General features: G+C 54.5%; 1 protein-coding gene across 1 annotated transcript in view; it reads right to left on the reverse strand.

Annotated features, from left to right (window-relative positions):
• The window catches only part of UBXN11 (UBX domain protein 11), a 63858-nt gene that overhangs the window by 22938 nt on the left and 15480 nt on the right, over window positions 1-25440 (reverse strand). The window contains exons 2-9 of the mRNA XM_078618380.1: window positions 20508-20548; window positions 19662-19781; window positions 13939-14042; window positions 12924-12972; window positions 7334-7431; window positions 6586-6694; window positions 5816-6039; window positions 687-764 (exon numbers count right to left, since the gene is read on the reverse strand). Of these exons, the coding sequence (XP_078474506.1) occupies window positions 687-764; window positions 5816-6039; window positions 6586-6694; window positions 7334-7431; window positions 12924-12972; window positions 13939-14042; window positions 19662-19781; window positions 20508-20548 (823 nt within the window). The remainder of the gene's footprint in view (window positions 1-686; window positions 765-5815; window positions 6040-6585; window positions 6695-7333; window positions 7432-12923; window positions 12973-13938; window positions 14043-19661; window positions 19782-20507; window positions 20549-25440) is intronic.

Here is a 25440-nt window from a genome sequence, read left to right on the forward strand (position 1 = left end):
ATTTAGCTCGTTAGTTAGATGAGTTTTAGCTCATTAGTTAGTTGAGTTTTAGCGAGTGAGTGAGTTGAGTTTTAGCTAGCTAGTTAGTTGAGTTTTAGCTCGTTAGTTAGATGAGTTTTAGCGAGTTAGTTTGATGAGTTTTAGCTCGTTAGTTAGATGAGTTTTAGCTCGTTAGTTAGTTGAGTTGTAGCTCGTTAGTTAGATGAGTTTTAGCGAGTTAGTTAGATGAGTTGTAGCGAGTTAGTTTGATGAGTTTTAGCGAGTTAGTTAGATGAGTTTTAGCTCGTTAGTTAGATGAGTTTTAGCGAGTTAGTTTGATGAGTTTTAGCGAGTTAGTTAGATGAGTTTTAGCTCGTTAGTTAGATGAGTTTTAGCGAGTGAGTTAGATGAGTTATAGCTCGTTAGTTAGATGAGTTTTAGCGAGTGAGTGAGTTGAGTTTTAGCGAGTTAGTGAGTTGAGTTTTAGCTCGTTAGTTAGATGAGTTTTAGCGAGTGAGTGAGTTGAGTTTTAGCTCGTTAGTTAGATGAGTTTTAGCGAGTTAGTTGAGTTTTAGCTCGTTAGTGAGATGAGTTTTAGCGAGTTAGTTGAGTTTTAGCTCGTTAGTGAGATGAGTTTTAGCTCGTTAGTTATATGAGTTTTAGCGAGTTAGTGAGTGGAGTTCCAGCACGGGGATGTTGGAGGGCACCTGGAAGGGGACGCCGTCCGGGTATCGACCTTGCAGCTCGGAGGGGAAGTATCCGTCCACGATGTCCTGCAGACACTCCTGAGACAAGACAAGCGCTCCGTCACGGGGAGGCTCACGGAGATACACAGAGACCCATAGACATATGTAATGCGAGCAAGGATTGAGGGGGGCGGAGTCTGGGTCACGTGAGGAGAGGGAGGAGTTAGGGTCACGTAGGGGAGAGGATATAGGGAGAGAACCGGAAGGGGATCGGGGAGTTGAGACGGAGTGAAACGGGAGGAGGCCACGCTGAGCAGTACGGGGAGGGTGGCGCGATCGCTGCGCGTGGGAAGACGTCGGCACCGTCAGCCATCGGTGTCAGGACGCAGAGGGCTAGCGGGCTGTGGAAGGCTGGCTGCAGAGCGGAGCAGCAGTGTGGCTGCAGAGCGGAGCAGCAGGGTGGCTGCAGAGCGGAGCAGCAGTGTGGCTGCAGGGCGGAGCAGCAGTGAGGTTGCAGGGCGGAGCAGCAGGGTGGCTGCAGAGCGGAGCAGCAGGGTGGCTGCAGGGCGGAGCAGCAGTGAGGCTGCAGAGCGGAGCAGCAGGGTGGCTGCAGGGCGGAGCAGCAGTGAGGCTGCAGAGCAGAGCAGCAGTGAGGCTGCAGAGCGAAGCAGCAGTGTGGCTGCAGAGCGGAGCAGCAGTGTGGCTGCAGGGCGGAGCAGCAGTGAGGCTGCAGAACGGAGCAGCAGAGTGGCTGTGGAGTGATCGTCGGAGGAGACGCGGGCCTGAGCAAGGACGCCGTGTGAGCGAGATTCTACGAACCCAAATAAAGGACAACGGAGATCGACATTGAGAAAGAGTCCTTTATTACACATACATAGAAACCCATAGAGATACAGAGAGACCCATAGAGACCCATAGAGACCCATAGAGATACACAGAGATACACAGAGACCCATAGAGACCAATAGAGATACAGAGATACATAGAGACCCACAGAGACCCATAGAGATACATAGAGACCAATAGAGACACACAGAGATACACAGAGACCCATAGAGATACACAGAGACCCATAGAGATACAGAGACCCATAGATATGCATAGAGATACATAGAAACCCATAGAGATGCACAGATACAGAGAGACCCATAGAGATACATAGAGACCCATAGAGATACACAGAGATACAGAGATACATAGAGACCAGTGACGTGCGGTGAGGTCTGGCTGGGGAGGCACTGGCTCGTGTCAGAGCCAGATTCACATACTGAGGGGGGCGTGGCTTCACTGACGGGGCGTGGCCTCACTGTGAGGCAGATGTGATAGCTGCCTCCCCTGGTGCTTTTTCATTGCAGTTTCATGACGAGACCAGCGAGCCTAAATATTTTTATACACGCACGTGACATAAGTTACCTGGAGCATGGAAGGCGAGGACATGAAATGAAGGGGTCTACAAACATTACATTGGTGACACACCGAGATAGTAACAGGCACGCGCTTATTGCCCGCGCTACATCCAGTTACTGAGGGGTTGCGCAATTAGAGGTGAGGCTGAGCTCGTTGCTGCCTCATCTCTTCCTGTATTTGCGTCGGAGTTCCGCAAATTTGGCGATTTTGACTATAAAAATGATTGGACTCGTACAGAAATGACATTTATAACACAGATCAATGGAAAAATCTTAATTTCTATTTGATTTGATTATTTTTTTTACTTTTAGTAACAGGTGAGGCTCTGCCTCCCCTGCCTCCCCTGACCGCATGTCCCTGGTAGAAACCCACAGACATACAGAGAGATACGTTGAAGAGCGCACCTCCGATTGGCACGGTTGGCTACGTACGGTGCGAAAGAAGTTCAACATAAATACGCGGTGACTAGGAGATGTTAACTACCTCGCCTGGTATGCAGGAGGTCGTGGGTCTGATACCAACCCTGACGCCTGCTGCTGTATATTTGGATTCTTAGGTTTTTTTGGTGAAGTCACGTAGGAGGCAACACAAGCTTCCGTCTTCAGGTGGAACCGTCACAGCACGATAGCTGTATCAAGTGAGAGATATTCCAAGAAAACAGTCCTTGTATATATACTGGTTGAGGGTGGGAGGAGCCAAGGTAGGCCCTGGATATTATTATTGTGAGGTTCGGTGCAGCTGAAGCACGCTGTTAGGAATGAGCCTTTGTTGTGTAGACTGGTTGAACTGGGAGGTTCCAAGAGTTGTTAAGGTGCAGCTGATGTAAAGGTGCGTGTAAATGGGACTAAGCCTTTTGTTATGTAGAGGTGGTGCGGCTGAAACCGCTGCCAGGAATGAGTCTTTGTTGTGTAGACTGGTTGAACTGGGAGGTTCCAAGAGTTGTTAAGGTGCGGCTGATGTAAAGGTGCGGCTGCTGTGAATGGGACTGAGCCTTTGTTATGTAGATGAAACAGCACTTTTGCTACGTTGCTGGGATTAATTCTAGATTTGCCAAAAATGTGCGGTAAAACTTAAAGTAGGAAAACCAGTGTGTGAAAAAAGAAGAAGAAACTATACGGTAACTGAAGAATAGTGCCTGTCAAATAAGATGGTCCAAATATGTGTAGTTAAATCTTTATTGCATGGTTAATAACATCTTTCCAATGATTACTAAGTTTGTACCCATCATCACGGTTGAAATTATGTCTGTGTTTGTATATTTGGATGGCTTCGTGTACAAACCTTTGATGATATCCAGGAGGTTTGCAGAGCACCTTGGTCTCGGAAAAGACAATTTCATGAGAGCCCACAGCGTTGTAGCAATGATCGGCAATGGCGGAAGAATCAGTTTTGCCGTGTTTCAGATCTGACTTGTGCTCACGGACACGATCAGAGATATGACGTTTCGTTTCTCCAATGTAGCAATCACCACAACTGCAACTCAGTTTGTAGACTCCAGGGTATTGTAAGTCAGGAATGACATCTTTCACAGATGGAATTAGATCACGGATTTTATGTACTGTACTGAATCGGACATGGATCTTATGTTTGTTTAGAATTTTGGAGATCTTTTGGTCACACCTGCTATGTATGGCAACGTGATAGTTTTGATCAGAGTTTCATGTGGCTGTTTCTGTATGGTGGGAGAAACAGCTTGGCGGATGGTGCGGTCAGAATATCCGTTCATCCTGAGGGCCCGATGTACATGTCTTAATTCACTGGCCAGGTGGTGTTGGTCAGAAATGCCATGAGCTCTGTGGTATAGCGTTTTGATGAGAGAATTCTTTTGAGATGGGTGGTGGTGGGAATCAGGTTTCAAGTAGGAATCTGTGTGGGTGGCTTTCCTGTAGACAGAATGTCCCAAGGATCCGTCAGGTCTCCTCTCAAACAGAATATCTAAGAATGGTAGTTTACCATCTTTCTCCACTTCCATGGTGAATCTGATGGATGGGTGTCTGGAATTGATGTGGTCCAAGAAGTGGTTCAATGCTGGGAGGCCATGTGGCCAAATGGGGCTACCATTTGTGATCGCAAGGTCCGCCTCGGCAGAAAGGGCTACGTAGTAGCTCAGTGGGGCCGTACAGCTGGTGACAATAGAATAACTAAATAAGTAATGTTTAAAAACACTTTTTTTGAAACACGCTTTAATGAAATGTACTGTACTAATGTAGTGCCTGAAAGTACGCGTCACACGCTGAAGTCGGTGTACGCGCACACGGCGTACAGTGGGAGCAGCCGAGATCGAGGTGTTGCTGTTGCTTGGCATGAGTAGAGGGCCGGAGACGAGTAGGGAGCAAATAAGGACACGGGGCGCTGATTGGCTGCTTTTTGTTGTTGTCGAGATGTGGGGCCGCGCTGTCTGAGGACGGTAGCAGGTGGCAGGGAGTAATGAAGGACGCAGGGCGCTGATTGGCCGAGAGGTTGTTGTTGTCGCTGAGTGGCGCCGCATTGTCGGGAAAAACATGCCAGGTGCCAGCGGGGGCTGGGGGCGAGTGGCGTCGCGGGGGATGCCCCAGATTAATTGGGGATTAATTGGCTCGGGGATAAAGAGAGGGGGTTATTGGAGGAGGCGGGAGTTTGCGCCTGGGAGGAGACAGAGGATGGAGGAGTCGAAGCAGCAGAGCTAATAGCAGTAAAGAGGTGTAGGGTAGCAGTGGAGAAGCGTAGGGTGGCAGTGGAGAAGTGTAGGGTAGCAGTGGAGAAGCGTAGGGTGGCAGTGGAGAAGTGTAGGGTAGCAGTGGAGAAGCGTAGGGTGGCAGTGGAGAAGTGTAGGGTAGCAGTGGAGAAGCGTAGGGTGGCAGTGGAGAAGTGTAGGGTAGCAGTGGAGAAGCGTAGGGTAGCAGTGGAGAAGCGTAGGGTAGCAGTGGAGAAGTGTAGGGTAGCAGTGGAGAAGTGTAGGGTAGCAGTGGAGAAGCGTAGGGTAGCAGTGGAGAAGTGTAGGGTAGCAGTGGAGAAGTGTAGGGTAGCAGTGAGACGACGAAGCCAGTAGTAAGCGGCTGGAGTGTGGGAAGAGAAGCTGATAGAATTACGACAGAGTGTGACGGCGGAGCTGATAAAGAGCAGCCGAACTGTGGCAGAGAGAGTGGAGAGGAGAGTCGATGGAGGAGTGAAGGGGAGCGAGTGAGGCCGGCGGAACGCGGCGAGCGAGCGGAGAGCGCGGAGGAAAAGCGTTGATCGGTGTTAGCTGGAGGAGTGTTGATCGGTATACGCGAAATAAAGTGAAAGAGGAAAGACAAGAAGCTGTCGTGTCAAGTCGAGCACTACACTAGTAATGGCAGAACTCCACGACTCCAGGATGTGGCCCCGAGGCTTGCCATAACGTGAGGGGCCGTGGTGATTTACAGCCAACGTCAGTTGAGCGTGGACAATTAGACCCAAGCCGAAACATGTAAAAAAGATGGTTTAAAAATATTTATTAGAATTTTTTTTATTATGATGGAATATAGTATTGTCATCAGTATGACACAAGTATACCAAGTTTGCAGTCGATACCACATTGGTAAGTAGGTTACAATTGAGTTACAAGATTTGAGGATACAACAACAACAGACAGAGTGAGTTAAATAAAAGCGCGTAAATAAAAAATAGTTGTAATCGTTTTTTGTCGTCGAGTACGTAATAGAAATAATCATAAACCCTCGGCCACCGTCGCCTGCCGCTGCTGCTGTGGCAGGCAACGGGGGGGGGGGGGGTCCCCGCTTCACCTGCGTGGCGGGGTCGGTGTAGGGCCGAAAGGGCCCGCCGAACATGAGCATGCCGTTGCGGTAGAGGGTGAGCGGCACGCTCTGCGGGGGCCTCAGGCGCGCCCCTCCGGCCGTGCGCTCCACCTGGGACTCCCCCTCGCCGGCCACCAGGTTCAGCTCCCGCACGTGCCGCAGCACCGCGTCCAAGTCCACGCGGAGGCCCGCGGCGGCGTCGGCGGTCGTCCCTGGGGAGCGGCGGTGCAGCGGTTAGCGCGGCGACCCGAGTTTGATTCCCGCTCACGGCCCGCGACACCGATCACGGTGATCATATGAACCGGCCACGGGCCCTCCCCTAGTTCGACCCGGTTTTTGGCATTCACCGCCTCATCAGCAGTGCAGGGTTCGCTTTAACCGGTCAGTGCTGATGAACTGCTGCATGCTAATAGGCGAGCGCCCTTCTTGGGCGTAGCGGTGAGCGCTGCGCTACGAACCCGGCGAGCCGCCCTGGGCCTCCCCTAGGTCGACTCGGCCTCAAATGAGCACCTGGTGCGGTGTGTAAACATCGCTGCTCAGAGACAAAGGCGGCCGGGCGTGGTGCTGGCCACCCACCCCCTCGTGTGCCGTTCCAGCCTTCGTAAACGCTCGCTAACAGCACTTGTCCCTACAGTCTGTTAAGGCTACACGGGGGATCTTTGTCGTGCGAGTGCATGCGTGCGTGTACACATCCGTACGTGTGCACGTGAGTACGTGTGCACATGCGTACGCGCGTGTGTGCGTTTGCACGTGCGTACGTGAGCCCCCGTGGGTTTCACCACCGGCGTCGGCGGCCGGCTCGTGACCCTCCGCCCCTCGCCCGCCGGCGTCTCCCACCCAGACGAGTCCGTAGTCCCGCAGGAACGCCTGCGCACACCCACGCCAGTGTCACGCAGAGGAGTTGGATTCAGATAAGCCAGAGAAGAGTTGGATTCGGGTAAGCCAGAAAAGAGTTGGATTCGGGTAAGCCAGAAAAGAGTTGGATTCGGGTAAGCCAGAGAAGAGTTGGATTCGGGTAATCCAGAAATTTTACCACAACAATGGAGACCTTTTTAAATATTCCAATTATATAAGCTGCAATGCAGCGAGATAAGGTGCAACGCCCGATGTATATATTGTGCAGGAAATCTCAGGTGTGCTTATTAAGACGAGGAAGTGTAAAAGCACTATCCCTAATCATTGTTGGAGAGTAAATACAGCTGACATTCTGGAGCCACTCGAGCTGTATATACAGTCATCTATAAGCACTGGCCACACATTTGCGAGGAATATAACTCCAGTGAATTCCTCTCGCCTCCGCCGGGACTTCCCATCCGGCAGCGAGGCCTCTCCCGCCGACTCTCCCGGAGCGATCGGGGAAATGATCCCGCCAGCAGGGGGACGATGATGCGGGCGCGGCCTAGGGCACCCCCGGTGTCAGCCGTCCCCGTGCGGCGCAAGGTGACTCGGCTCGCAACGAGCATCGGCGGTGAGTGCGCGACGGTGCCCGGTTGTTGCGCGCGGCACCTCCATCTGCTCGACCTGCTCCTGCAGCTGAGAGCATCTGTCCCGCAGAGCCCTCGTGGCCTGGTCCGTCGTCCCGCCGTCGCGCTCCGCGTCACGCACTGCGGCACAAGTCACCGTCCACATCGCCCCATCGTCGTCATCGTGGATCGATCGTAGTTCAAGCCGTCGCTCTCCACGGGATGCACTGCAGCACGCGCCGCCATCGCCGTCATCGCTTTATCTCTCATCGCTTTATCTCTCATCACTTCATCTCTCATCGCTTTATCTCTCATCACTTTATCTCTCTTATTACTTTATCTCTCATCACTGTATCTCTCATCACTGTATCTCTCATCGCTTTATCTCTCATCGCTTTATCTCTCATCGCTTTATCTCTCACCACTTTATATCTCATCGCTTTATCTCTCATCGCTTTATCTCTCACCACTTTATATCTCATCACTTTATCTCTCATCACTTTATCTCTCATCACTTTATCTCTCATCACTTCATCTCTCATCGCTTTATCTCTCATCACTTTATATCTTATCGCTTTATCTCTCATCGCTTTATCTCTCACCACTTTATATCTCATCACTTTATCTCTCATCACTTTATCTCTCATCACTTCATCTCTCATCGCTTTATCTCTCATCACTTTATCTCTCATCACTTTATCTCTCACCACTTTATATCTCATCGCTTTATCTCTCATCACTTTATCTCTCATCACTTTATCTCTCATCGCTTTATCTCTCATCGCTTTATCTCTCATCGCTTTATCTCTCATCACTTTATCTCTCATCACTTTATCTCTCACCACTTTATATCTCATCGCTTTATCTCTCATCACTTTATCTCTCATCACTTTATCTCTCACCACTTTATATCTCATCGCTTTATCTCTCATCGCTTTATCTCTCATCACTTTATCTCTCCTCGCTTTATCTCTCATCGCTTTATCTCTCATCGCTTTATCTCTCATCACTGTATCTCTCATCACTGTATCTCTCATCGCTTTATATCTCATCGCTTTATCTCTCATCGCTTTATCTCTCACCACTTTATATCTCATCACTTTATCTCTCATCACTTTATCTCTCATCACTTTATCTCTCATCACTTCATCTCTCATCGCTTTATCTCTCATCACTTTATCTCTCATCACTTTATCTCTCACCACTTTATATCTCATCGCTTTATCTCTCATCACTTTATATCTCACCACTTTATCTCTCATCACTTTATCTCTCATCACTTTATATCTCATCACTTTATCTCTCATCACTTTATCTCTCATCACTTTATCTCTCATCACTTTATCTCTCATCACTTTATCTCTCATCACTTTATCTCTCATCGCTTTATATCTCATCACTTTATCTCTCATCACTTTATCTCTCATCACTTTATATCTCATCGCTTTATCTCTCTCTCGATGCAGCAGTCGTGCAGAGTTCCAGACGCGATTCGCAGATCGCCAAACTTGCGGATAGCGAGTTCGTGAATGACGAGGGAACGCGATGTGTGTGTGTGCGCGTTGAACTTCGTGAATGACGAGAGAACGCGCTGTGTGTGTGCACGTTGATCTTCGGAGGTGTGAGGGGAGGGACAACAAACTAAAGAAAACAGTCAGTTCTAAAGAAATTCGTTATCAATGTAGAATAGTGGTGTAGTATATAGTGTACTGTATAGTAGTGTAGTGTATAGTAGTGTAGTGTATAGTAGTGTAGAGTGTACTGTATAGTAGTGAATAGTGTAGTGTATAGTAGAGTACTGTATAGTGTAGTGTATAGTAGAGTACTGTATAGTAGTGTATAGTGTAGTGTATAGTAGCGTACTGTATATTAGTGTGTATAGTAGTGTAGTGTATAGTAGTGTAGTGTATAGTAGTGCCGTGTATAGTAGTGTACTGTATAGTAGTATAGTGTATAGTAGTGTACTATATAGTCCGGCAAAACAACCCTCTACCTCCTCGCGGTGCCAGACGGGCAACGTTGTCGTGGACAGTGCCATTAGGGGAGGGCCAATGCAGATTGGCCTCTCCCCTCAAGGCGTCTGTGACCACCACAGTGGCTAAAAGGGGGCTCTGGACGGGTGCGAGGGGCTGGTAACCCCTCCACCTTCAATTAATGACCACTAATTAATAAGCTTGTGCCGGAGGCCCCGGGGGGACAGGCGTCTATGACGTCTCCTGGCCAAACCCCAATTGGCGGAGCCAGGAGATTGAATCTTTACCCTTGGTGAGCCTCCAGAAACAACGAAAAGCCACTTCGTGTGGCCACGTGGAATGTTCGAATGCTCACTGCGGAGGAGAGGCTGCCACTCCTCTGTCGGGAGCTAGACCGGTACCGCCTCGATCTCTGTAGCATTCAGGAGGTCCGGTGGACCGGTTCTGGCTCCTACCACCATGAGGGGTGGACAGTCCTCTACTCGGGGCAGGAGACTGCCAAACAACAGGGTGTGGCTCTTCTTCTGAACAAAAGAATGAAGGGGGCGTGGGAGCGTGGCGGTGAGGTGTGGGAAGATGTAAACCCCAGGATACTTTGGGCTCGCCTTCCCATCAACCGGAGGCGAGGAGTGGTGGTCGTGGTTACAAATGCCCCCACCAAAGACGAACATCCGTGGAGGGATGCAGGCAAAGCCGATGAATCAGATGCCTTCTATGACCTCCTGTCACAGGTGCTGGCTCAAGTGGCCACTCGTGATATTTTAATCTAGTTGGGTCACTTCAATGCCCGAGTTGATCATGATGCTGGCACCTGTTCTAGAGTGATTGGAGGGCATGTGCCAGATCAGCTCAATAACAACGGTAGAAGGCTGCTAGATTTTTGTGCAGCCCTTGGGCTTGTAATTACCAACACGCTTTTCCGGCATCGGCGCATCCACACAACATCATGGATGCATGCCGGGTCCAAGCAAGAACATCTGCTGGACTACATAGTGATGGACTAGCGGATGCGAGCCCATGTCCTTGACACCAGGACCTACCGTGGAGCTGATCTGCCCTCTGACCATCGACTAGTCATCTGTAAGATGCGCCTGCCATTCTTCCACACCGGTGGTGGGTGTACACCCAGGACCGCATTCCGACATAAAGTGGCCTGGTCTCAGTTAGCTGATGAAAGTTGCAAGCGAGAATTTCATCATTACTTGCGGCTGGGGTTGGCATCATCGTCCACTCCTCCTGATGTCGAGGGTAAATGGGCGAGGTTTAGGACTGTGACTCATGCAGCTGCAATGGCTGCTTTGGGTACGCGGTCCAGACCTCAGTGTTCAGCTTAAACCAGTGAAGAGAGAAGACCGGCTAGATAGGCCCTGGGACTCTCCTGGATTGCTGTCCTTCTAAGGACCGACCAGGGCAAGCCAGTGGCGTGGCCCCGAGAGCCCAGAGCCGATGCTCTTGTAAGAGCAGGTCTGGTGGCTAAGGGTGCCGTGATCCTAGCTTGACCAGAGCTGGATCAGCAAGCCTCCCCTAGCTCTCGAGTGGAGGACCTGGTAGTAGGCTAGCCGGTTAAAGTTACTGGGGTCTCCCTATTAAACGGGTGAAGGGGCCGTTACCCCTTCGAGTATTGTATACATTGGCCTGTGCTGAGTGAAACGTTATAATAAATAAGTGTGCCTCCGACTACGTCGTCTACGTCTCATTGAACCTACTACGCAGAGATGATCTCCCAAGTGAAATGCTGAGGGAGGGTGGCGTTTGTGCACAGACTGCCCTACATGACATGATAACAACAGTCTGGACCACTGGACGGGTTCCTCAGGATTGGAAGGATGCCCTGGTGGTCCCACTCTTTAAGAAGGGGGACTGCACAGACTGTAACAACTACAGGGGCATCTCACTCCTCAGTGTGCCGGGAAAGGTCCTGGCAACCAATATTCCACATCGCCTTGCTAGGCACGCTGAGGAGAGGCTTGCGGAGCCCCAATGCGTTTTCAGGAAAGGGCGTTCCTGCGCAGATGCTATATTTTCTGTCCGTCTGCTACAACAGAGGTGTAGGGAATTCCCACAGGACCTACATCTCTGCTTTATTGACCTGGTCAAGGCCTATGATACCATCAGTAGGCCTGGGCTCTGGGTTGTTCGTGCTTTCGGAGTCTCTTACCCTCTGCTCACGATCAATAAGGACCTTTATGATGGTGAGCGGGCCCGGGTAAAACTACGTGGCCAGGAGTCAGAGCCATTCCCTGTACACTTTGGGGTGCGACAGGGATGTCCTCTGGCTCCAACATTATTTAACATCTATTTTGACCACGTAGTTCGTGAAGCCTTCAATAGCTGTACCGGGGGAATTTCCATTTGGTACAGATATATTGGGAGCCTGATCGATGCCTGGGTGCGGTCAAGGGATGGCTCCCTATTGGTCAACCACATTATGTATGCCGATGATTTGGAAATTGCTGCTCATTCAGAGGAGGAGGAGTTGGAGACGCTGCTGCTGAAACTGGAGTGTGCCACTAAGAGGTGGGGCCTTACCATCAGCTCCGCCAAAACTAAGCACCTGCCTGGGTATTTTGTACCATCGGACACTCCACCCCCACAACTCCCAATCGCTGATGGGCAGTTGTGGAAAGAGTGGAGAGTTTCCCATACCTGGGCAGTGTGCTCATGACCGGCTCCAGTTTAACAGCAGAGGTCTCACTCCGAATCAGTCGAGCGGCAAAATATTTTCATCGGTTGTGTAACGCTGTGTGGAAGCTACCTGGTCTGTCGCTCCACACGAAGCTTCAGGTCTTCTCGGCCACGGTCATTCCCTCCCTTCTCTACGCTTGCGAAACGTGGACCCCCTTAATGGAGCATCTTTGCAGGTAAGAAACATTTAGGCTGGCCTGCCTACGATCCATCCTGGGTTTAACCAGGCTGGATTGTGTGAGGAGCTCACAAATCCTTGAAAGATCTGGGCAAAGTCCATTCGGTGAGCTCCTCCGGCAGGCAAGGCAGCTTTTGTTCGGCCGAATAGAGGGGACTAAACGGGCGCATCACGGGCTAGAGAAGAGATGGAGTGATGTGGTACAGGAGGACGTGGAGCTGAGTGGACTTGCCGATGACTGGTACTAGCGGTGTCAAGATCGGCCTCAGTGGAGGAGGCTTATGAAGGACGCTACTGGGCAGTTGGAGGCAGTCGCCCTCCAAGAACAACGGAGGGCGGAGGAGCAACGCTCACAACAATGAGCCGAGCGCTGGGTGGCTAAAGCACAGCAAGTTGGCACAGTAGGGGGCACAGGTGGTGCATCAGCCAGTCATCTCAGTCATCTCAGTCAGTCGACTCATGGCATCTGGGTCTGCTCCGTGACCTCCTGCCAGCGGGCGTTCGACACTTCACGTGGCCTCAAGGTGCACATAGCCTGGCACAAACGTCGTGGTGACATCACAGCCACTTAGTGGCGAATGGCGGTTGTTGTTGTTGTTGTATAGTAGTGTACTGTATAGTAGTGTAGTGTATAGTAGTGTAGTGTATAGTGTAGTGTGTGGGTACGTTGAAATTCTTCATCATCGTACATAGCCAACCGTGCTAATCGGAGGTGCGGGGTGGGAAGGACAACAAACGAAACGCAACAAGGCAGTGATAAAGAAAACGAGTTTTCAAAAAGAAGTTCAACAACTCACTCATCTCCAGGGACCTCATCTTCTCCTGCGCGCTCCTCAGCTTCTGGTCCTGCGGGGCAGAGCGCGGCACGATGCCGTGAGTCACACGGCACCGTGGATGCAGCAGCAGCAGCAGCGACGTTCACCGCTTTTCTGTTGCAGAGGTGCGCGGCTCCGACTCCAGTGGGCGGCCCTGGTTAATACCGCGGTGGCGCGTGCGTAGGTGCCGTGCTGGTGGGGAGCGGCGGCCGCGCTTCGAACCCGGCGACCCGAGTTCGATTGTCGCTCACGGCCGACGCCGGTGACGATTATCTGAACCGGTCCTGGGCCTCCCCCTAGGTCGACTCAGCCTCAAATGAGATCCTGGTGCGGTGTGTGAACATCGCCAACGTGGGACACAAAGGCGGCCGGGCGTGGTGCTGGCCACCCACCCCCTCGTGTGCCACAGTGCCGGCCTTCATAGGTGCTCGCTAACAGCACTTGCCCCAGCAGCGGGGAGCGGTGGTGCAGTGGTTAGCGCACTCAGCTATGAACCCGGCGACCCGGCTTCGATTCCCACTCACGGCTAACATCGGTGACGAATATACTGAACCGGTTCTGGGCCTCCCCTAGGTCTGCTTAGCCTTCGATAAGCACCTGGGTGAGTAAATATCAGCAGTGAGGAGGCGGAAGGCGTGCCTCCGCCAAAGACAAAGATCCCCCATATAGCCTGGATAGATTGTTGGGGCAAGTGTTGAGCACCAAAGACAAAGATCCCCCGTATAGCCTCAACAGATTGTTGGGGCAAGTGCTCAGCACCAAATACAAAGATCCCCCGTATAGCCTGGACAGACTGCTGGGGCAGGTGCTCAGCACCAAAGACAAAGATACCCCGTATAGCCTCAGCAGACCGTTGGGGCAAGTGCTCAGCACGAAAGAAAAAGATCCACCGTATAGCCTCAGCAGACTGTTGGGGCAAGTGCTGTCAGCGAGCAGCACTCGCAGAGAGAGGCACACGCACACACACAGAGAGGTGCTGTGTTTGTGCTTGCTTCACCTTGTCGTGAACCTCGTGAGCGTAGAGCTTCACTCGCTGCTCCAGCTGAGCGAGGCGCGCGCTCATTACCGACAGCAGCTCCCCATCGCTGGGCACTGGCACCCCTAGACACACACACACAAGACAAAGATCCCCCGTATAGGCTTAACATATTGTTGGGGCAAGTGCTGAGAGCGAGCTGCACCTACGAAGGCCGGCACGGCACGAGGGGATAGGTGGGTGGCACAACACCACGCCCGGTCGCCTTTGTCTCCCTTCGTGGCGATGTTTACCGCTACCCCATACGTGCACGTGCACGCACGGACACACGCACTGACACACACACTGACACACACACTGACACACGCACTGACACACACACTGACACACGCACTGACACACGCACTGACACACACACTGACACACGCACTGACACACGCACTGACACACACACTGACACACGCACTGACACACACACTGACACACGCACTGACACACGCACTGACACACGCACTGACACACACACTGACACACGCACTGACACACGCACTGACACACACACTGACACACGCACTGACACACACACTGACACACGCACTGACACACGCACTGACACACGCACTGACACACACACTGACACACGCACTGACACACGCACTGACACACACACTGACACACGCACTGACACACACACTGACACACGCACTGACACACGCACGGACACAAGCACTGACACACACACACTGACACACACTGACACACACACTGACACACACACACTGACACACGTAATGACACACGCACGCACTGACACACGCACGGACACACGCACTGACACACACACTGACACATACGCTGACACAGGTGCTGACACACGTACTGACACACGTGCTGACACACACACTGACACACACACTGAAACACGTGCTGACAACAACAACAACCGCCATTCGCCACTAAGTGGCGGTGACGTCACCACGATGCTTGTGCCAGGCCATGTGCACCTTGAGGCCACGTGAAGTGTCGAACGCCCGCTGGCAGGAGGTCACGGGGCAGACCCAGCAGGTGCCACGGGTCGACTGACCGAGATGACCGAGATGACTGGCTGATGCACCACCTGTGCCCCCTACTGTACCAACTTGCTGTGCTTTAGCCACCCGGCGCTCCACTCGTTGTTGTGAGCGTCGCTCCTCCGCCCTCCGTTGTTGTTGGAGGGCGACTGCCTCCAACTGCCCAGTAGCGTCCTTCACGAGCCTCCTCCACTGAGGCCGATCTTGACACCGCTGGTACCAGTCATCGGCAAGTCCACTCAGCTCCACGTCCTCCTGTCCCACATCACTCCATCTCTTCTCTAGCCCGTGCCGCGCCCGTTTAGCCCCCTCGATCCGGCCGAACAAAAGCTGTTTAGGCATGCGGTGGCTGGGCATGCGGGCTACATGACCCAGCCAACGCAGCCTTGCCTGCCGGAGGAGCTCACCGATGGGACTTAGACCAGATATTTCAAGGATTTGTGAGCTCCTCACACAATCCAGCCTGGTTAAACCCAGGATGGATCGTAGGCAGGCCAGCCTAAATGTTTCCAACCGGCGAAGATGCTCCATTAGGGGGCTCCACGTTTCGCAAGCGTAGAGAAGGGAGGGAATGACTGTGGCCGAGAAGACCTGAAGCTTCGTGCGGAGCGACAGACCAGGTAGCTTCCACACAGCGTTACGCAACCAATGAAAAGATATTGCCACTCGACTGATTCGGAGTGAGACCTCTGCTGTTAAACTGGAGCCGGTCATAAGCACACTGCCCAGGTATGGGAAACTCTCCACTCTCTCCACTACTGCCCCATCACCGATTGGGAGTTGTGGGGTGGAGTGTCCGATGGTACAAAATACCCAGGCAGGTGCTTAGTTTTGGTGGGGCTGATGGTAAGGCCCCACCTCTTAGTGGCACGCTCCAGTCTCAGCAGCAGCGTCTCCAACTCCTCTTCTGAATGAGCAGCTATTACCAAATGATCGGCATACATAACGTGGTTGACCAATAGGGAGCCATCCCTTGATCGCACCCGGGCGTCAATCAGCCTCCCATTATATCTGTGTAGTGGTGATACGCGCTGGGGTAGCGATCGGGTGCCAGCGCGTTGTGATTGGATGTGTGTGTGGTGACGCGCGCTGACGGTGAGGGATCAGGGGTCAGCGCGGGATCGTGGGTTGTGTGATGTTGATTGGCTGGGTGCCGGTGACGTGCTGGTGTGGGAGTGATCGAGTGGCAGCGCGGCGTGATTGGTTGGTGAGTGAAAACACGCGTTGGGGAAAAAGGATCGTAGAGATAGCGCGTTGTGATTGGTTCACTAACAAGCGATGCTCGCATCGAGGTCCGCATCCGCTCCGTCTCCCGGGAGGAACGACTATATAAGGGGATGCGCACAGGCGCACGGGGAGAGTGTAACCAGCGAAGACTGAAGACGGGAGGAAGAGCCAGGGCGCTGCGGTACCTAGTCCCGCTGTCCTGCGAGGACCGGGACTCTGTGTAACCCAGAGGCGGGGGTAGTGTGAGCATGCAGTGTCAGCATGCCGAGTGTGTAGCCGGGGCCTAGAGTCTACACGAGACGAGGGATATGGGTGTAGCCAGAGGCGTAGGGTCTACACGAGACGAGTCTACACGAGAAGAGTCTACACGAGACGAGTGATGTGTGTGTAGCCAGAGGCATAGGGTCTACACGAGAAGAGTCTACACGAGACGAGTGATGTGTGTGTAGCCAGAGGCATAGGGTCTACACGAGAAGAGTCTACACGAGACGAGTGATGTGTGTGTAGCCAGAGGCATAGGGTCTACACGAGGCGAGTCTACACGAGACGAGTGAGGCGTGTGTAGCCAGAGGCTTGGAGTCTACACGAGTTCAGTACGGTGTGTTATAAGAAGAAAAGAGGTTACGAGTTGTACCGGTGTCTGGTGACCGTACGCGGAAGAATAGAGACTACACGTTGTATCGAGATAAGCGAAGATTTAATAAAAGAAGTGTGTTACCCGTCAAGGAGTTTCCTGCCGTCATTTCCAATACTTCATCTGTACCAAATGGAAATTCCCCCGGTACAGCTATTGAAGGCTTCACGAACTACGTGGTCAAAATAGATGTTAAATAATGTGGGAGCCAGCGGACATCCCTGTCGCACCCCAAAGTGTACAGGGAAAGGCTCTGACTCCCGGCCACGTAGTTTTACCCGGGCCCGCTCACCATCATGAAGGTCTTTAATGATCGTGAGCAGAGGGTCAGGGACTCCGAAAGCACAAAGAACAGCCCAGAGCCCAGGCCTACTGATGGAATCATAGGCCTTGACCAGGTCAATAAAGCAGAGATGTAGGTCTTGTTGGAATTCCCTACACCTCTGCTGTAGCAGACGGACAGAAAATATGGCATCTGTGCAGGACCGCCCTTTCTTGAAACTGCATTGGGGCTCCGCAAGCCTCTCCTCAGCGTGCCTAGCAAGGCGATGTTGAATAATCCTTGCCAGGACCTTTCCCGGCACACTGAGGAGTGAGATGCCCCTGTAGTTGTTACAGTCTGTGCGGTTCCCCTTCTTAAAGAGGGGGGCCACCAGGGCATCCTTCCAATCCTGCGGAACCCGTCCAGTGGTCCAGACTGTTGTTATCATGTCATATAGGGCAGTCTGTGCACAAACGCCACCCTCCCTCAGCATTTCGCTTGGGAGATCATCTCTGCCCGGTGCCTTTCCTGGTCTCAGACTCCGGATCGCCTTCAGTACTTCCTCAACAGGTGGCACCTCAGCCAGCCACTCACAGGGAGTGACCTCTTCCAATATTTGAGGCACCGCAGCCTCAGCAGGGTTATCCCCACTTTGTGCCATGATGTTTTCCTGGCTGAGAGATATCCCCTCCCCCAGGAACTCACAGAAATGCTCAGCAAATCTGCAAACCTGTTCCTGGGGGTCGGAGATTGGATCACTGTTCTTTCCACTAATGATGGTAATAGGTGTGGCGCTGCAGGTTACTTTTTTGATGGAGTTAAATAGTGATTTGTGATCGCGGGCCACTGAGGCAGACTCCATCTCCTCAGCAACCCGCGACCACCACCCATCCTTGCAGCGCCTTACGGCTCTCCGAACCTCCGAGCGAAGGCTGTGGTAAACCTCCTCATTCTCTGACGTGGGATGCTGTAGCCGATGAGAGTGGGCCTGTCGCTTTTCTCAACTAACCTGAACACCTCCTCTGTCAGCCAGGGTTTCTGGGGAGGTCTGGACCGCATACCCAAAGCAGCCATTGAAGCTGCATGAGTCGTAGTCCTAAACCTCGCCCATTTACCCTCGACATCAGGAGGAGTGGGGGATGATGCCAACCCCAGCTGCAAGCGATGATGAAATTCTCGCTTGCAACTTTCATCAGCTAACTGAGACCAGGCCACTTTTGGTTGGATTGGGGTCCTGGGTGTACACCCACCACCGGAGTGGAAGAATGGCAGGCGCATCTTACAGATGACTAGTCGATGGTCAGAGGGCAGATCAGCTCCACGGTAGGTCTTGGTGTCAAGGACATGGGCTCGCATCCGCTGGTCCGTCACTATGTAGTCCAGCAGATGTTCTTGCTTGGACCCGGCATGCATCCATGATGTTGTGTGGATGCGCCGATGCCGGAAGAGCGTGTTGGTAATTACAAGCCCATGGGCTGCACAAAAATCGAGCAGCCTCCTACCGTTGTTATTGAGCTGATCTGGCCCATGCCTTCCAATCACTCCAGACCAGGTGCCAGCATCATGACCAACTCGGGCATTGAAGTCACCCAACAAGATGACTCTGTCCCGAGTGGCCACTTTAGCCAGCACCTGTGACAGGAGGTCATAGAAGGCATCTGACTCATCGGCTTTGCCTGCATCCCTCCACGGATGTTCATCTTCGGTGGGGGCATAAGTAACCACGACCACCACTCCTCGCCTCCGGCTGATGGGAAGGCGAGCCCAAAGTATCCTGGGGCTTACAGCTTCCCACACCTCCCACGCCCCCTTCATTATTTTGTTCAAAAGAAGAGCCACACCCTGTTGTTTGGCAGTCTACTGCCCCGAGTAGAGGACTGTCCACCCCTCATGGTGGCAGGAGCCAGAACTGGTCCACCGGACCTCCTGAATTCCACAGAGATCCAGGCGGTACCGGTCCAGCTCCCGACAAAGGAGTGGCAGCCTCTCCTCCACAGTGAGCGTTCGAACATTCCACGTGGCCATCCGTAGTGGCTTTTTGTTGTTTCTGGAGGAGCCCCGAGGGTGAAGATTCAATCTCCTGGCTCCGCCAATTGGGGTTTGTCCAGGAGACGTCATAGATGCCTGTTCCCCCGGGGCCTCCGGGACAAGCTTATTTGTTACAGATTTACGTTTAATTCGTAGTTTCGTGGTAATAAATTGACACACACTCACACACGCACTGATGCACAACACTGACACACGCACTGACACACACACACACACTGACACACACACTGACACACACGCTGACACACACACTGACACACACACTGACACACACACACACACCCTGACACACACACTGACACACGCACTGACACACGCACTGACACACACACTGACACACACACTGACACACACACTGACACACACACTGACACACGCACTGACACACGCACTGACACACACACTGACACACGCACTGACACACGCACTGACACACGCACTGACACACACACTGACACACACACACTGACACACGCACTGACACACGCACTGACACACGCACCTCTGGGAGGCTTGCCGAGCTTGCTCCGTGCCACGAGGGCCCCCCCAGGCGGCGGCAGCAGCAGCGGCGACCTGTCCGCTGGGGATGCCAGACGCCCCGAGACCAGAGCCTCCTCCGGGGCTGCTCGCACAAAGACAAAGTCCCCCCGTATAGCCTGGAGCAGCTGTTGGGGCAAGTGCTGTTATCGGGCACCTATGAAGGCCACGTGCCGGCCACCCAGCGTCGACGGGGAGGGGGGGGTGAGTTGGTAAGTGGATGAGTGAGCGGGTGAGTGAGCAAATGAGTGAGTGGGTGAATGAGTGGGTGGGTGGGTGGGTGAGTGGGTGGGTGAGTGAGTAGGTGAGTGAGTGGGTGAGTGAGTGGGTGAGTGGGTGAGTGAGTGAGTGAGTGAGTGGGTGAGTGGGTGGGTGAGTAAGTGAGTGAGTGAGTGAGCAAGTGAGCGGGTGAGCGCGTGAGCGAGTGAGCGGGTGAGCGGGGTGAGCAAGTGAGCGGGTGGGTGAGTGGGTGAATGAGTGAGTGGGTGAGTGGGTGGGTGAGTTGGTAAGTGGGTGAGTGGGTGAGTGAGTGAGTAAGTGGGTGAGTGGGTGAGTGAATGAGTGGGTGAGTGAGTGAGCAAGTGAGCGGGTGAGTGGGTGAGTGGGTGGGTGGGTGGGTGAGCGGGTGAGCGGGTGAGTGGGTGGGTGAGTGGGTGAGGGGGTGGGTGGGTGAGTGAGTGAGTGGGTGAGCAAGTGAGCGGGTGGGTGAGACGGGAGGCCGTGAGTGGGCAATCAAACTCGGGCAGCCGGGATCCGTGGTGCACAAATGTCACGTGGCTCCCGCTCGCTCTCGCCGTCTCGCGTGCTGTACCTGCGTGGGAGCTGCGCGTCTTGAAGGGAGCTCGCCGCTTCCTGTGGGGACATTCAACGGCCTTGGCCTCAATGCAACAACAACAACATCGACAACATCAACAACAACATCGCACGCACCACGGTCGTCGCGATGGTTGATTTACAGCTGCAGAGTGCGGCATTGAATCCGTAGGTCGCACCCAACGCACCTCCGATTAGCACGGTTGGCTACGTGCGGTGCGAAAGAAGTTCAACATGCATACTACTATACACTACATACTACACTACTATACAATATACACTATACACTACATACTACACTACTATAGAGTACACTATACACTACATACTACACTCCTATACAATACACTATACGCTACACTACATACTACACTACTATAGAGTACAATATATACACTACATTCTACACTCCTATACTATATAGTCGTGGTGGTGGTGGTCGGGTGGTGGTCGTGGTGGTCGTGGTGGTGGTCGTGGCGGTGGTGTTGGTGGTCGTGATGGTGGTGGTCGTGGTGGTGGTGGTCGTGGTGGTCGTGGCGGTGGTGTTGGTGGTGGTCGTGATGGTGGTGGTCGTGTTGGTGGTCGTGCTGGTGGTGGTCGTGGTCGTGGTGGTCGTGGTGGTCGTGGCGGTGGTGTTGGTGGTCGTAATGGTGGTGGTCGTGATGGTGGTGGTCGTGGTGGTGGTCGTGGTGGTGGTGGTCGTGGTCGTGGTCGTGGTGGTGGTGGTCGTGGTCGTGGTGGTGGTGGTCGTGGTGGTGGTGGTCGTCGTGGTCGTGGTGGTCGTGGTGGTGGTCGTGGTGGTCGTGGTGGTGGTCGTGGCGGTGGTGTTGGTGGTCGTGATGGTGGTGGTCGTGGTGGTGGTGGTGGTCGTGGTGGTCGTGGCGGTGGTGTTGGTGGTCGTAATGGTGGTGGTCGTGATGGTGGTGGTCGTGTTGGTGGTCGTGGTGGTGGTGGTGGTCGTGGTCGTGGTGGTCGTGGTGGTCGTGGCGGTGGTGTTGGTGGTCGTAATGGTGGTGGTCGTGATGGTGGTGGTCGTGGTGGTGGTCGTGGTGGTGGTCGTGGTGGTGGTGGTGGTGGTCGTGGTCGTGGTGGTGGTGGTCGTGGTGGTGGTGGTCGTCGTGGTCGTGGTGGTCGTGGTGGTGGTGGTGGTCGTGGCGGTGGTGTTGGTGGTCGTGGTGGTGGTCGTGGTGGTGGTGGTCGTGGTGGTGGTGGTGGTGGTGGTCGTGGTCGTGGTGGTGGTGGTCGTGATGGTGGTGGTCGTGGTGGTGGTGGTGGTGGTGGTCGTGGACGTGGTGGTCGTGGCGGTGGTGGTCGTGGTGGTGGTCGTGGTGGTCGTGGTGGTGGTCGTGGTGGTGGTGGTCGTGGTGGTGGTGTTGGTGGTCGTGGTGTTGGTGGTCGTGATGGTGGTGGTCGTGGTGGTGGTGGTGGTGGTGGTCGTGGACGTGGTGGTCGTGGCGGTGGTGGTCGTGGTGGTGGTCGTGGTGGTCGTGGTGGTGGTCGTGGTGGTGGTGGTCGTGGTGGTGGTGTTGGTGGTCGTGGTGTTGGTGGTCGTGGTGGTGGTGGTCGTGGTCGTGGTGGTGGTGGTCGTGGTGGTGGTGGTGGTCGTGGTGGTGGTGGTCGTGGTGGTGGTGGTCGTGGTGGTGGTCGTGGTGGTGGTGGTCGTGGTGGTGGTGTTGGTGGTCGTGGTGTTGGTGGTCGTGGTGGTCGTGGTGGTGGTCGTGGTGGTCGTGGTGGTGGTCGTGGTGGTGGTCGTGGTGGTGGTCGTGGTGGTGGTGGTCTTGGTGGTGGTGGTCGTGGTGGTGGTGGTCGTGGTGGTCGTGGTTGTGGTGGTGGTCGTGGTGGTGGTGGTGGTGTTGGTGGTCGTGGTGGTGGTCGTGGTGGTGGTGGTCGTGGTGGTGGAGGTCGTGGTGGTGGTCGTGGTGGTGGTCGTGGTGGTGGTGGTCGTGGTGGTGGTGGTCGTGGTGGTGTTGGTGGTCGTGGTGGTGGTGGTCGTGGTGGTGGTCGTGGTGGTGGTCGTGGTGGTGGTGGTGGTCGTGGTGGTGGTGGTGGTGGTCGTGGTGGTGGTGGTCGTGGTGGTGGTCGTGGTGGTGGTCGTGGTGGTGGTCGTGGTGGTGGTGGTGGTCGTGGTGGTGGTAATGGTCGTGGTGGTGAACGGGAGTGGTGGTGGTGAACTTGAGTAGTGGTGGTGAACGGGAGTCGTGGTGGTGAACGGGAGACGTGGTGGTGAACGGGAGTGGTGGTGGTGAACGGGAGTGGTGGTGGTGAACGGGAGACGTGGTGGTGAACGGGAGTGGTGGTGGTGAACGGGAGTGGTGGTAGTGAACGGGAGACGTGGTGGTGAACGAGAGTGGTGGTGGTGAACGTGAGTGGTGGTGGTGAACGGGAGTGGTGGTGGTGAACGGGAGTGGTGGTGAACGGGAGTGGTGGTGGTGCACGGGAGTGGTGGTGGTGAACGTGAGTGGTGGTGGTGAACGGGAGTGGTGGTGGTGCACGGGAGTGGTGGTGGTGAACGGGAGTGGTGGTGGTTAACAGGAGTGGTGGTGAACGGGAGACGTGGTGGTGAACGTGAGTCGTGGTGGTGAACGTGGTGGTGAACGGGAGACGTGGTGGTGAACGAGAGTGGTGGTGGTGAACGGGAGTGGTGGTGGTGAACGGGAGTGGTGGTGAACGGGAGTGGTGGTGATGAACGTGAGACGTGGTGGTGAACGTGAGACGTGGTGGTGAACGGGAGTGGTGGTGGTGAACGGGAGTGGTGGTGGTGAACGTGAGTCGTGGTGGTGAACGTGAGACGTGGTGGTGAACGGGAGTGGTGGTGGTGAACGTGAGTCGTGGTGGTGAACGTGAGACATGGTGGTGAACGGGAGTGGTGGTGAACGGGAGTGGTGGTGGTGAACGTGAGTGGTGGTGGTGAACGCGAGTGGTGGTGGTGAACGGGAGTGGTGGTGGTGAACGCGAGTGGTGGTGGTGAACGGGAGTGGTGGTGGTGAACGCGAGTGGTGGTGGTGAACGGGAGTGGTGGTGGTGAACGGGAGTGGTGGTGGTGAACGGGAGTGGTGGTGGTGAACGCGAGTGGTGGTGGTGAACGGGAGTGGTGGTGGTGAACGGGAGTGGTGGTGGTGAACGCGAGTGGTGGTGGTGAACGCGAGTGGTGGTGGTGAACGGGAGTGGTGGTGGTGAACGGGAGTGGTGGTGGTGAACGCGAGTGGTGGTGGTGAACGGGAGTGGTGGTGGTGAACGGGAGTGGTGGTGGTGAACGTGAGACGTGGTGGTGAACGTGAGACGTGGTGAACGGGAGTGGTGGTGGTGAACGGGAGTGGTGGTGGTGAACGTGAGTGGTGGTGGTGAACATGAGACATGGTGGTGAACGGGAGTGGTGGTGGTGAACGGGAGTGGTGGTGGTGAACGTGAGTCGTGGTGGTGAACATGAGACATGGTGGTGAACGGGAGTGGTGGTGGTGAACGGGAGTGGTGGTGGTGAACGTGAGACGTGGTGGTGAACGGGAGTGGTGGTGGTGAACGGGAGTGGTGGTGGTGAACGGGAGTGGTGGTGGTGAACGTGAGTGGTGGTGGTGAACGCGAGTGGTGGTGGTGAACGCGAGTGGTGGTGGTGAACGGGAGTGGTGGTGGTGAACGCGAGTGGTGGTGGTGAACGGGAGTGGTGGTGGTGAACGCGAGTGGTGGTGGTGAACGGGAGTGGTGGTGGTGAACGGGAGTGGTGGTGGTGAACGCGAGTGGTGGTGGTGAACGGGAGTGGTGGTGGTGAACGGGAGTGGTGGTGGTGAACGGGAGTGGTGGTGGTGAACGCGAGTGGTGGTGGTGAACGGGAGTGGTGGTGGTGAACGGGAGTGGTGGTGGTGAACGGGAGTGGTGGTGGTGAACGCGAGTGGTGGTGGTGAACGGGAGTGGTGGTGGTGAACGGGAGTGGTGGTGGTGAACGCGAGTGGTGGTGGTGAACGGGAGTGGTGGTGGTGAACGGGAGTGGTGGTGGTGAACGGGAGTGGTGGTGGTGAACGTGAGACGTGGTGGTGAACGTGAGACGTGGTGAACGGGAGTGGTGGTGGTGAACGGGAGTGGTGGTGGTGAACGGGAGTGGTGGTGGTGAACGCGAGTGGTGGTGGTGAACGGGAGTGGTGGTGGTGAACGGGAGTGGTGGTGGTGAACGGGAGTGGTGGTGGTGAACGCGAGTGGTGGTGGTGAACGGGAGTGGTGGTGGTGAACGGGAGTGGTGGTGGTGAACGCGAGTGGTGGTGGTGAACGGGAGTGGTGGTGGTGAACGGGAGTGGTGGTGGTGAACGGGAGTGGTGGTGGTGAACGCGAGTGGTGGTGGTGAACGGGAGTGGTGGTGGTGAACGGGAGTGGTGGTGGTGAACGCGAGTGGTGGTGGTGAACGGGAGTGGTGGTGGTGAACGGGAGTGGTGGTGGTGAACGGGAGTGGTGGTGGTGAACGTGAGACGTGGTGGTGAACGTGAGACGTGGTGAACGGGAGTGGTGGTGGTGAACGGGAGTGGTGGTGGTGAACGGGAGTGGTGGTGGTGAACAGGAGTGGTGGTGAACGCGAGTGGTGGTGGTGAACGTGAGACGTGGTGGTTAACGTGAGACGTGGTGAACGGGAGTGGTGGTGGTGAACGGGAGTGGTGGTGGTGAACGGGAGTGGTGGTGGTGAACGGGAGTGGTGGTGGTGAACGTGAGACGTGGTGGTGAACGTGAGACGTGGTGAACGGGAGTGGTGGTGGTGAACGGGAGTGGTGGTGGTGAACGGGAGTGGTGGTGGTGAACGGGAGTGGTGGTGGTGAACGGGAGTGGTGGTGGTGAACGGGAGTGGTGGTGGTGAACGCGAGTGGTGGTGGTGAACGGGAGTGGTGGTGGTGAACGCGAGTGGTGGTGGTGAACGGGAGTGGTGGTGGTGAACGGGAGTGGTGGTGGTGAACGCG

The sequence above is a fragment of the Lampetra planeri genome, chromosome 57 (assembly GCF_965212315.1).
Source record: "Lampetra planeri chromosome 57, kcLamPlan1.2.h2, whole genome shotgun sequence".
Taxonomy (NCBI): domain Eukaryota; kingdom Metazoa; phylum Chordata; class Hyperoartia; order Petromyzontiformes; family Petromyzontidae; genus Lampetra; species Lampetra planeri.